The sequence below is a fragment of the Berghia stephanieae genome, chromosome 2 (assembly GCF_034508935.2).
Source record: "Berghia stephanieae isolate SIO BIC M18660-M18661 chromosome 2, UCSD_Bste_1.3, whole genome shotgun sequence".
NCBI classification, from domain to species: Eukaryota; Metazoa; Mollusca; class Gastropoda; order Nudibranchia; family Aeolidiidae; genus Berghia; species Berghia stephanieae.
In genome coordinates this window covers 112705403-112717902 of record NC_088361.1, presented here as the reverse complement: position 1 = coordinate 112717902, position 12500 = coordinate 112705403, and the positions used below count along the sequence as shown (strand labels likewise).

Here is a 12500-nt window from a genome sequence, read left to right as displayed (position 1 = left end):
TACACATCATGAGGCTGAGAGGGCTAGCATTAGAGCCATCCTTAACAAAACCGGTTTTAATTTCGATATCACCATCAATATAGTCTATTATAAACTTATAGAATCCAACCCCGCACAATCCACAACCGATAATAATGATGATAATCCATAAAACACAGAATAAATGAGACCTTGATCTTGGCAACATTCTCGATCCGTGGATATCGACACTACTCAGCCATCGAATCAAACCTTTAAAAGGTTGTTTTTTCTTTGAAAACGTTGTGATATTACCTTCATAAAAGCCAGGTTGCCACCCCGGAAATTGAATCGTATTTTCATCAATTACTTGTGGTTTAGATTTCTTTTGGTGACCACCACGTTTTCCATTCTTTTTCAAGTCTTGGTCGGCGTATTTATCCATTGATGAAAAAAACATTTCGCACCGATCTCTCCAATTAGTGTCCGGTCCGGACATCTTGCGAGTTATATTTTCCGAAGGGAGACAGAAATAATTTTATTAAAAATAGCAGCGTTCCAACACCAGCAAACAATTTATATCCTGAAGCATACCACTCCACTAGAACAATAATGTCTTTATTAAACACTTGCCTCAGAGTAAAAGTTTAAATATTTTAAAAATATCGCTCGACCAGAGTATTTCTGTAAGCACAGTGTACGACCCCAAGATCAACTATTCTTATAGACAAACAATGTCGAGCCGTGTGAGTTCTCTAAAAGAAAATTTTCAATCACTGCCAATCAAGCATGTCAAAGTTATGGCAGAATTGAACACAGGTCAGCCTTTGACTGGAGAATGTTGGCGTATATTGTCTTGTAAGAAACCTTAACTTTTTATAAGGACAGATGCAAAAAATTAGATGAACATTTAGTACTTTAACGGCAAATTGACATTATCTTAAAATTGTTCATACTTTTTATACACATTTTTCATGATTAAACTTGAGCTTATAGTTCATTCCGAAAGGAACGAATTTTTGTGCACGGCCAAAAAGTACCAGTTTTACTGGACATAACTTTTCTTTGTGATCACCAAACGGATTAGGCTGTCGTTAATTCTTTCTCTGCTTGTCATGTCATGCAGATCGTGGTTTGTTATTACGGTGGCATGGCTAAGTAATGAATCCCACTACTGTATACACCTGATTTAATCGCCTCGTAATTCTCGCACCATTCACTCATGACATCTGGTTTAAAACCCTGCCTTTCCCCAGATCAAGAAACCAGCCGTCTCCATGGGGCTAAAACTCGAGACGTTTCACTATCCAATTAAAGTCTTTTCATATGCCTTTGAAGCAACTCAAGATGATTTTTAGCATTCTTGCAACAATAAATAAATAAATAAATAAATAAAAAAATAAAAAAAAATGAAACGTGTTGTGTGTGTGTGTGTGTGTGTGTGTGTGTGTGTGTGTGTGTGTGTAAGGGGAGGGGGTGAATCATGAGAACTCTATATAATCGTTCCAGTGCCAAGTTGTTGTAAATTAATTTTTTAAATAAATTTTATTTTCAACTGAATTTCAATGCAAGTAAGAGCTAGACGTTTACTTGATTGCGTCATTTTTTTCTGGCGTTGTGATGGTCAATAGTACTGGTTTTGACTTTACTTAATATATATAAATTATAAGAGAAAAAAAAAACAATGAAATAATAGTGCTCAACTCTTTTATAAAAGGACCTATCTATTTATAAACATTTCAAGTATAATTATTATTGTTTAACCTCTACAGTACTGTTTCATGTCACTAGGACAATCTCTCTCTCTCTCTCTCTCTTCTCTCTGAGAGAAAGATGAGAGAAAAGAGAGAAAGAGAGAGAGAAAAAGAGAGAGAGAGAGAGAGAGAGAGAGAGAGAGAGAGAAATACAAGTTCTTTCCCACCAGTTTGCATTCCCTTTCATTATAAAAGAATCAGCCCTGATTGTCACAAATAACCCGTGGAACCGTCAAAATAATATTAAAACTTTCTTTGTCCGCTGTGTATACGCACCAATGCCTTTTTCATTCGTTAACCAGTGCTCTACAACACTTTCTACAGGCATTTAATTGCGTATCTTACATTGTGTTAATTTCTGTGAATTATAATGTAATTATCTTGGTCTTTGGTCTGTAACAATCAAGAATAATTATTGTTTCATGAATCTCGAACTTTCGCAACTTTTTCCTATCATTATATTAGCAGCTGTAGAGATTACGAGAATAGACAGCAGATATAAAAGATTTTATTCTATATCATTTATATTTGTTCTAGTTGCATTATTAATAATATAATCGTTTTTGATTATTCACTTCGTGTCTAAGTATGAGAAAGTAAACACGCCCTATCTTTGCGGGTTTTCCAGGGTTTTTTAAATGTTATGAAACATAATTGGACGAAGGCGTATCTTTGATTGTAATTTCTTTACAGCCTAGAGCAAAGACTTGTGTCTTTATTAGTTATCCACCGACACAAAATAATTTCAGGTTGGACTAGTCGCTGAAATTAAACATATTATTGTTGTTTCCCGCTGAGAGCGGGACTCGAACCCGGAACCTCCCCGATCTGAAGGCGAGTGTTATGTCACAAGACCACAGAGCCGCACAATTGACATTATTCTATTCAAAAGCTGATGTTTAAAAAAGAACAAACATATTATTGCTGTTTTTTTTTTAACATCAGCTTTTATATAGAATAATGTCCATTGTGCGGCTCTGTGGTCTTGTGACATGACACTCGCTTTCAGAAAGTTAGGTTCCGGTTTCGAGTACAGCTCTCAGCCGGGCAAATTCGAGTTCTTGAAAATCATGTATTTAAAAAGTTGGCCAGAAAACGCGTCCTTCAAATATCGACCGATTTAAATGACCCTTGTCTTGGCAAAAACTGTCAAACCCGGGACTTCGCGAAGTCCTAGGTTTGATAGTTTTTGCCAAGATGAGGGTCATTTAAATCGGTCGATATTTGAAGGATATGTTTTCTGGCCAACTTTTTATACATGGTTTTCCAGCGTCCGGCACTTAATTGGTGAAATGATTACAAGGATGACACTGACATAACAAGTAATGCCAGTGGTGGGTCTCAGTTTCTGTGCCAAGACTTACCGCATGTGCGTTTGCGTGCGCATTGATGTGTTTCTTGCGGAGGGGAGGAGATTATCAAGTCTTGTTATAAGTACGTATTCTCTAACCCCCATTATTTTTAGGGTGTTTTTTTTTTTTACGAAACCCGCCGAAACCCACCGAAACCCGACAAAGTTATAGAAAGTAGGCAGCAATGAGGAGTGAACCTGGGACTCAGGGAAGTGTACACCTTTGGAGAGTGAACCTGGGACTGAGTTGCAGTGGGTTTCGTAGAAAAGCAATTACTTTTTTTACGAAACCCGACAATATCCGATAAATTTATGGGAAGTAGGCAACAGCAGTGGGGAGTGAACCTGAGACTTTGGTTTTCGGCGGTTTCGTAAAAAAGTAGTTGCTTTAAACCGGTCCCAGGTTCACTCCCAATGGTGTACACTTCCCTGAGTCCCAGATTCACTCTCAACTGCTGCCTACTTCCCATAAGTTTGTTGGGTTTCAACGGGTTTCGGCGGGTTTCGAAGAAAAGAAACACCGTTATTTTTGTAACCTTTCGAGATGCTTTAATACATCTTTCTGCTGAGGCAAGTAAAATATCGTTGTAGTTTGTGTTTTTATTCTTTTGTTTTCTCGGGGGGGGGGGGGGGTCATTGAGATCCAATGAGAGACAGTCAGATATTTTTGTCTATGGGTGATACCATTTTATGTTCAAGATAAAGTGGAACGAAGAAGTTTAAGATCACTTTTGTGCAGTTTTTTTTACAGGTGTTGGTAAGAGTGGTTACAAGTGCGGCTATGTGGTCTTGTGGTATGACACTCGCTTTCGGATCGGAAGGTCATGGGTTCGAGCCTCGCGCTCGGCGCATAGTTGAGTCCTTGGAAAAGGCTCTTTACTCACCTTCTCTCACCGTACTCAGGTGTAAAATGAGTACCTGGCCGTAAACAGCGTTGTCTTTGTCCGAAAAATTGTAATATCGCCTAACTCCCGTCCTACATGTTAAATGTTGCTGTTGACCAGGGAGCACATTTAGTGGATATTGCGCTATATAAATCTTGATTGAAATTTTTTTTTAAAGCTGTTGCGATCACTTTGAGTCTTCTCTTTTTAGCGGGTTCGGTGTCCGTAGCTTGCTTTGACTTATTGAGTAAATATATTATTGGCGCAAGGATGACCTAGTCATATTATCCACATGTACCTGCTCTCCTCAGAGCTTGTCTCTTAATATTGATTAATCCTGATGGCCTTTCAACTCTATTAAATCCCAAGTCTGTGCTAATTTTTTTTTTTAAAAGATAAAAAAATAGAGAAACTCATCATCGTTTTTTTTCTGCGATTAAATGGCCTAAAAGTGTTGGAGATGCCATTAAACGTCTAAGAACAACGGTCATCGTGAATTAATGGGGTAGTCTGATTTAGAGATTTTAAGGGGGGGGGGAGTATATTTATAACACACGCTGCACAACTCATTATGAGAAACCTGCATCGCAGTTGAAATTAATCACGTTTATACGAGCGAAATATTTATCCTGCCGCGGAATGCGGACTAGAGACTCGAGGATTAACTAGAGATAATCCTATTGAAGGCGTGCCCCATACCGCTGGATTAAAGGTGTCACACAATATGCTACCCGAAAAGCTTAAAGCTTTAAACCGTGACTAATTCAATTGATCATTGTTTGTCACGTGACTATTTCATGAAGCACAAATCCGAAAGGGCACAGGGAGGCTCAGTGGCCGGTCATTGAATTGGTAACCTCCTAATTGATGGGTCTTAGATTCGAATCCAATAAAACAAAAACAAAATCAGATGTATCAACGTTAAATGTCCACCGATTTGTTGCAGCTCCTGGTTGCTGGATCCATCCTGAAAAAAAGATTGAAGCTTGAAAAAAACAAACAGTTGAACTCGCTATTATGCCTCAACGCGTGTTCTTTTTCGTTTTGTGTGCGCGCGCGCTTTTCTAAAAGCCTTTTACATGCATCTCCCGACAATTTTAAATCATAATATGAGGGAAAATTGAAGTAGATTTAATTAATCAACGACTATACGCGTTTACAAAACATTAAAGGCAAAAGAGCTGGGTCAAGGAATGGTCAGACTTAAATGCCCTCAACAAAATACTCATGACTATATTTTAGGACCATGAAAAGATCAACTCTACAGCAGAAGAGAATCTCTGTCGAGGAAGTTTTGAAATTAAATTAACTTTTAAAAAATACCCACAAACAATTGTTGACATTTTTGCAACAATTTAAATTGGTCGAGCAAATGATGAGCAAAATTGACTGGTTTGAATGTTTAATTACTGTTTATTGCCGTCTTTTCCCATCCTGTGTCATGGTCCGTTCATCACATTAATCAATAGATTATTGATGCTATGCGTTTAGCCAAAAAATCATAACATCCGCCAACCGGATATAACGTACCAACACACAAAACTATGTGTAACATTGAACATTTATAGTCTGATTGATAGACTTTTATGAGAACTACTCATAAAAATGGCTGGCTAAAAATAATAACAAAGAGCTGAGTGCCGCCGACTTCATTCCTTCTATAGATTTCAACAAAATATATGATCTAACGTCTCAGTTCGGTATTATGTGGGGGTAAACTAGATTCCAAAATTGAATCTAAATAGAGAAAGGTTAAGAAAAACAAACATAGAAAACCAACAAACAAACATAGTACGTTTTGGGCTCAAATCCCTTCTTCTTTCAACAACAAAAAAAGCAATAAAAATATTATTACATCGCTTAAAATTCAGACACACAGCCTCTGAATCTGAAGCAATATATTATTTTCAGTGTATTTATTGTTGGCTGAAGAAGGGATTTGAGCACAACATGTTCCTTGTTTGATATATTGTTCATTTTTTTTTATTTTTGAAACTGTTATTTTCATTTTTGTTCATTGTTATTTTTAATTTTACAGTCCACAGCTTCTATCAGCTTAGTGTCATGCCTTGAATCGGTGGTGAGTGATTGGTTGGGTATCACATAACTACTAATAAATGTTCAGCTGGCAGAAATTATTGAGCATTTTAGCGAGAAACGGACTGTCATTACACACATCTTTGATTTTGATTTAACAACGTATAGTCATGACTGTGATTAAAAATGGTATCATCTACAGATGTGACCCATCGCCTCAGAACAGTATCACATTTAAAGTAAATTTAAAAAAATAAAATTCCCTTTATTCATCCCATAGGTGAAATTTGTCTCTAGGTCTATTCCAAGGGAAGACTGGAATAGCCCAGGCGTCAGCCACAGCGCAGCGGCGGGTGATCGAACTCGGTACCGTTCGGGTACGAGGCAAAGACCGTAACGCTGACCTACGCTTCCCATTTCGTTGTTTTTTTTTTTTTTACGCCAAGAATTGATTTTATAATAGACGTCTATAACATTTTTAAATAATAGAAATAAAACTTGGGTCTCTTCTTCTGATTTAGCCAATGAACAGTTTCTAAAAGTGACAAAAACTAAAATCTCATTTTTACTATGAGCCACTTTTTGCTCATTTGTCTCACCACTGTTTGGATGCGATGAGTCACAAATTACAATTATATTGTTCGTAGGAAGGAGAAAGGCAATGCTTATTCAGACATCAACCCAAATATCCCGAGATTAGATCATCAAAAGACTTCCTTCACTCCGCCTATCCTGAGAACGCCAGTCCAACTTCTTCCAGGTCTTTCTGATGGCCAATATTCATCCAGCGAAATCTCCCCACCACGATGACGCGGACTTTCGGTCTTCCGATATCTAATATTTTCTTGTTATCTCGACATTTTGAAAGGTAAAGTTCAAAGCTACAACTAATGAAAGAGGAGAGAGAAAGAGAGAGAGAGAGAGAGAGAGAGAGAGAGAGAGAGAGAGAACACACACACACACACAAATCATTTTTAAATACTATGTATTTGTGTAGGATAAAGTAAAACATAATAAGGTATCATAATGTGCAATTTTAAAATACTATTATACATAACATACAACTGATTCAATGGGAGCGATCTATATTCATGTTTTCGTCCAACCTAGTCATCAATCACATGATTTGTTGACGTCCAACGATTGGATATTTCTTAACAAATGTAAACACGCTGCTTTGTTTATGGAAGTTGTAAACATACCTGTGTGTCAAGCTGAACATAGTGACCAATCGTGATGAAGGATATTTCAAAAGCTGTGAATACTTCTCACTATGTGGGTCATTTTGAGCACACTTTGCAATGTGACCAATGACCTAGAGCGCATAGATAGTGAATATAGATCATGCCCATTCATAATTTGCTCTTTAAAAATCTATTACGTCATTCTTGACGAAACGTCAGATTTTAAGCTACATGAGCTATAGATTTAGTACGCCAAAATGGGAGCGATCTATATTCATGTTTTCGTTCAACTAGATCATCAATCACATGAGTTGTTACGGTCTAACGATTGGATATTTCTTAACAACTGTAAACACGCTGCTTTGTTTACAAATGTTGTAAACATATCCATGTGTCAAGCTGAATCAAATGACCAATCGTGATGTTAGATATTTAAAAAGCTGTGAGCACTTTTCACTAAGTGGGTCACTTTGAGCACATTTTGCAATGTGACCAATGACCTCTAGAACTTGGAAAGTTAATATAGATCATGCCCATTGTTTTGACAAAAAATAACAAGTGCTGTTTTTCATTTACGCTTGCACGCATAGAATTAGAAGCTGTCCAAATGTCTGACGACTGTGATCGTAGACTACCGAGTTATACTATATTCAAAATCATTCTCAAATTACAAGAGATTAAAATAGAATTAAACATTACAGCGGCTAGCACGGTTTGAGTTGAAGCAAAAAAAGATGTAAAAAATCAGAAAATGTTTTTTTTAGTTATCTAATATAATATGAATGAGATTTCAATATATTTATACCATATTCTAAAGTATAATTAGTCTTTTCAACTGTCATCTTAAGTATATCCGAACCTGCCAAATCGTTCATTTCCTCAGTAAGTATTTGAGCATATCTTACAAATTAACATAGGTGATCAAAGAACAGCATGGCGGCATTCCTTCACAATAAAAGGAAATTTCATGCATCAATGTACAACACCTGGCAATACATATCCTCTAATTGGAAGATTGATTTAAGGGTAGGATACCGTGAGAACGTCTCTAAAGACATTTTGTAAGTGGTCAACAGGGTAGCTTCGTCTTATTTCGTTATTCTGACCTGTGTGATATTGATGCTACATGGAATTTGTTGTCAAACGGTATTATGTCTTCGTGTCTTGGTGCTAAAATATGAGACGTGGGTTAAGGTTTTTTATAAATGTTTAATTGAGAAGAAAATAGAATTTCTGAATATGGCAATGACTAAGATTTCACAAATCTGGTAATTTCAACTTTAAAATCCCTTTTGTTATCTTGATTACTCTGACATAATACCGTTTTAAAACAAGTTTTATTCTATCCATTGATCCTATAGACATGTGTTTAGATAACAAAACCACTGATATCGGGGCATTTATAATTAAATTACAGGCATTTTGAATGTTTAATTTTTGGCGAGAAAATCTAGAGCTACAAGTTGGTTCTCGATGCTTTTGAAATCAGCATATTAACAAAAAAGACCCATGTGCCAATTTAATGTTTCTATCCGGAAGTGCACGCCAGAATCACATATCCGCCCCAGTCCGTTTTGAGGCCATGGGTCACACATATGAAAATTGGGATATGTTTCTTTTTTTTATTGAGGAAATTGAATATAGATAGTTTTATACTTTAATTTTAATTTTATATTCAAATGTTATTGGCACCCGCTTAATCCCAAACATAATATTGAATTTTTCACGCATCAAAATTGATTGTAAAGGTAAAAAAGGAAGTAAAGCGCCCTTGTCCGACAAACTTCAAAACAAGCCTCGAAAGTCCTTATACAAAAGACAAAATGAATATGACGTCACTCTTTATTATCATTAATTTTTTTTAATTTTTTTTTTGCTATCCACGTTTATGAGTAATTCTCACTAAACTGTATTAACCAGACTATAAACGACCAAGATTACACATATTATGCCAGTTGGTCCGTTATATTATATTGGTGAAAGCCTAAGATTGAATAAACTTTTATATTTTCGGATAGCAATGTTGTGAGTTTCTTAGCCAAGCGCACACTATCTATCTAGAGCCCCTGTTTGGGATTGCCATAAGTAGCTATGCTATGCTATTTTCCATAAGGCCACATTAAAACGACGGATCCTTCACATCGACAGGGGCACATTGACACAGGGGACACCCGTTGGTGTCATTTTGGAATGAAGTGTTACACTTAATATTACAGTTATACAGTGCTGGACAATTAGAAGGAGATTGGCGCGTGGTGGCTGCCGAACTTGATACAAGTCCAAATTGAGGACTTATGACTGTGACGCCAGCTGTTTGTAAGATGGAGAGGAGAGGAGAAGTTTGGATAACGGTAGAGCTTTTAGATACAGGCTGACTGCTTGGGGGTCCTATGGTGGAGATAGGAATTAAGGAGGTTGGTTGAGTTGGAGTCGTGGGCGTTATTCGAGTTGCATGAGTTGAGGTTGTACTGGGACTTGTTGGAGAGGAATAGGTTGTTGTGGAGGCAGTGGAGGTTGTAGTAGGGGCAGTTGTTGAGGTCGTATGAGTTGATGGTTTTGAAGTTGAAGTGGTTGTTGGGGTTGTTGGGGTTGTTGTTGTTGTTGTTGAGGTGGTATGAGTTGTTGGTTTTGTCGTTGAAGTTGTTGTTGGGGTAGTTGGTGAAGTCGCTTTTGTTGTAGGGGTTGTGGTTGAAGAAGTTGGCACTGTATGTGTGGTTGTTGTTGTAGTTGTTGTTGATGTTGTTTGAGTAGTAGATGTTGTATATGTAGTCGGAGTAGTTGGAGTCGTAGGCGTGGTTGTGGTCGTGTGAGTCGTTGGAGTGGTTGTAGTTGTATGTGTCGTTGTGGTTGTGGGAGTCGTAGGAGTGGTTGTAGTCGTGGAGGTGGTGGGAGTCCTTGGTATCGTTGTTGTTTTTGTTGTCACTGTTGTAGAACTACTCGTTGGTATTTCAAAAGGTTGCCACGGGTTAGCAGGGTTTCTGTTGAATGGATTTCCGGGGTCATACCCACCGCCTGGGTTAGCAGGATTAAAGTTTTTGCCCCAGCCAAACATTTGACCGGGATCCATGGCTGGTGAACCTCCAGGTGGAACTTGGTTTTGAGGCTGTTGCAACAGTTGTTGTTGTTGTTGTTGTTGTTGTTGTTGAGGTTGCTGCTGCTGTTGTTTAAGCTGCTGTTGCTGTTTTTGTTGGGCTTCATTTGGATTAAACCATAATCCATCATTATTGTTGTTTAAGTTATTGTTGGTTTGTTGGTTTCTAGCGTTACTTTGGTCTGGGTTTTGGATTAAAAAGAAATATTTGATCATATCAAATAAAATGAAATGTAAAAGCGTCTCTATTTATGTTACAAACATCATATGTAGACAGGTGATAGGTGTGACATTTTATTTCTTTCGCTTGTTGGATTTATGTTTAATTCGTCCTTTGATTTTTTCAATAATTTTCACCGATCTGAAAACTGACGTTTAACATCTTTTTACTTTGGTACAAGTCAAGATCACGTACGGCTTAGTCATTAAAGTCACGACACACTGTTCTACCGTCACCCAACAGGGTTGAGATTATAAGTTTATTTAGACTTGGTCTTAAGTACCTTGACTGGTACAGTGCCAATTTTGTGAGGGAAGCAAATTTCCTTGTCATCCTTGAAGAAATCGAAACCAAACACCACGATCCGTCAGAATTCGTGAAACTTAATGTATGCAATTGGATTCAATAGTCTGATGTCACGTCGCCCAGCAACGGCGGCCATCGTGGTTCTAAACAAAGAAAATCAGTGCTTTTTATTCTTCATGCTGGCCAGAACTTTTCATATGTCTTGTGATCAGAATGTGTAAAAGTCAAAACATGATTAGATTTATAATGTTTTTTTTCTCATCTGGGTACGCTTTTATGCTCGTCGGAGAAATAGTTCAAAAGGGCGTCAGCCATTGCTCCGACAGTTTAGAGCCAGTTGCTAAGATACTATGCGTCATTACGAGGGAAGTGACGCTATGACTGTTGAAGCGTATTTCGGAGAAGAGACCCCCAGATGCCTGCATACACCTCCATAAACTTTCATTCCGTAAACATATTTAAAAGATCGAGATCCGGAGCAACACCTTGAGTCACCCTAACTTCAGAACAAAACAAAACGTCTTAAAGTTAACATTCTAAACAGAACTTGAAAACATTATATATATGTTGATCAATGCAGAAGACAATAGAGATTCAAATAGCTGAATACAGATAGAGGGCTGTGGAGGCTACCAGATGCGTGGGTTGTAATAAAAAGTCATCTGTAACCAGTCACATGGACTTGACAACTTCTCACTCACTAAGACCTGGTCATCGATGATCGAGTGGCAGTAGCTTCTTATAGATAGTATGTGCTTGGCTTAAAAGCTCACAATATTGCCATCCGGAAGCAAAACGGACGAACACACAAAAAAACTCTGTGTAACCATGAAATGTTATAGTCTGGATAATACAGTTAAGTGAAAATTACTCATAAACGTCCGTGGCAAAAACAATAACAAAGAAGAGTGACCTCAACTTCATTCTATCTATAGTTTCACTACATAATTTTTAAAATGGCGTTCCACCCAATCCACAAATTCCTGTACGGATTCTTGAACTGTTGGACGGGATGCAAGTATCGACATTGGCACAGTAAATATTAGTAAGCATTATCAATGAATCAAGGTGTGACATTAGTGTGCAAAATTCATATTTCAATCGTTTTTGGCCTGAGCGTCGTGATTTTGTTGTGTTAACTACAAGGATTACAATACTCTTCAACAGTCGCAACGTCACTTCCTTCCTAATGACGCATGGTAACTTAGTAACACTGGCTCTAAACTATCGGAACAATGGCGGACGCCCGTATGAAACATTTCCCAGGCGAGCATAAAAGCGTATCCAGAGGGGGGGGGGGGAAAGCATAAATTTGATCATGTTTTGACTTTTACACATTCTGATCACAAGGCATATGAAAAGTTCTAGCCAGTATGAAGAATAAAAAGTAATGATTTTCTTTGTTTAGAACCAAGATGGCCGCCGTTATTGACTCAAGCTCATACATATAACCACAGATTGCATTTGTGATTTTTAGTGTTTGCAGTTGCATTTCCTTATTTAAGAGATATTTAGTTCAATATGTAGAATCCTGGGACGATTTCATGTGTTATGGATTTGTCTCTTTTTATACTCTAAATGCATATGTTCATATTTCGATTTGTTAATTTGCTATAAACTTACCACAGTTGCACTGAGCACAGCCAGAATCAGTATTGTAGACCACGCACATGGTTGGACAATTAAAGGTTGCTTGGCAGTTTCTACTCGGTTTC

General features: G+C 37.5%; 2 protein-coding genes across 2 annotated transcripts in view; both read right to left on the bottom strand.

The window, feature by feature from the left end:
* Positions 1-1066, bottom strand: part of LOC144966269 (uncharacterized) — a 19399-nt gene extending 18333 nt beyond the window's left edge. Inside the window, exon 1 of the mRNA XM_078902478.1 lies at positions 1-1066. This exon is cut by the window's left edge and continues 412 nt beyond it. Within this exon, the coding sequence (XP_078758604.1) occupies positions 1-457 (457 nt within the window). The 5' untranslated portion in view covers positions 458-1066.
* A 7714-nt stretch (positions 1067-8780) lies between these two features.
* LOC144963825 (uncharacterized) overlaps positions 8781-12500 on the bottom strand; it is a 5009-nt gene continuing 1289 nt past the window's right edge. The window contains exons 2-3 of the mRNA XM_078897761.1: positions 12409-12500; positions 8781-10441 (exon numbers count right to left, since the gene is read on the bottom strand). The exon at positions 12409-12500 is cut by the window's right edge and continues 25 nt beyond it. Coding sequence (XP_078753887.1) covers positions 9288-10441; positions 12409-12500 — 1246 coding nt within the window. The 3' untranslated portion in view covers positions 8781-9287. The remainder of the gene's footprint in view (positions 10442-12408) is intronic.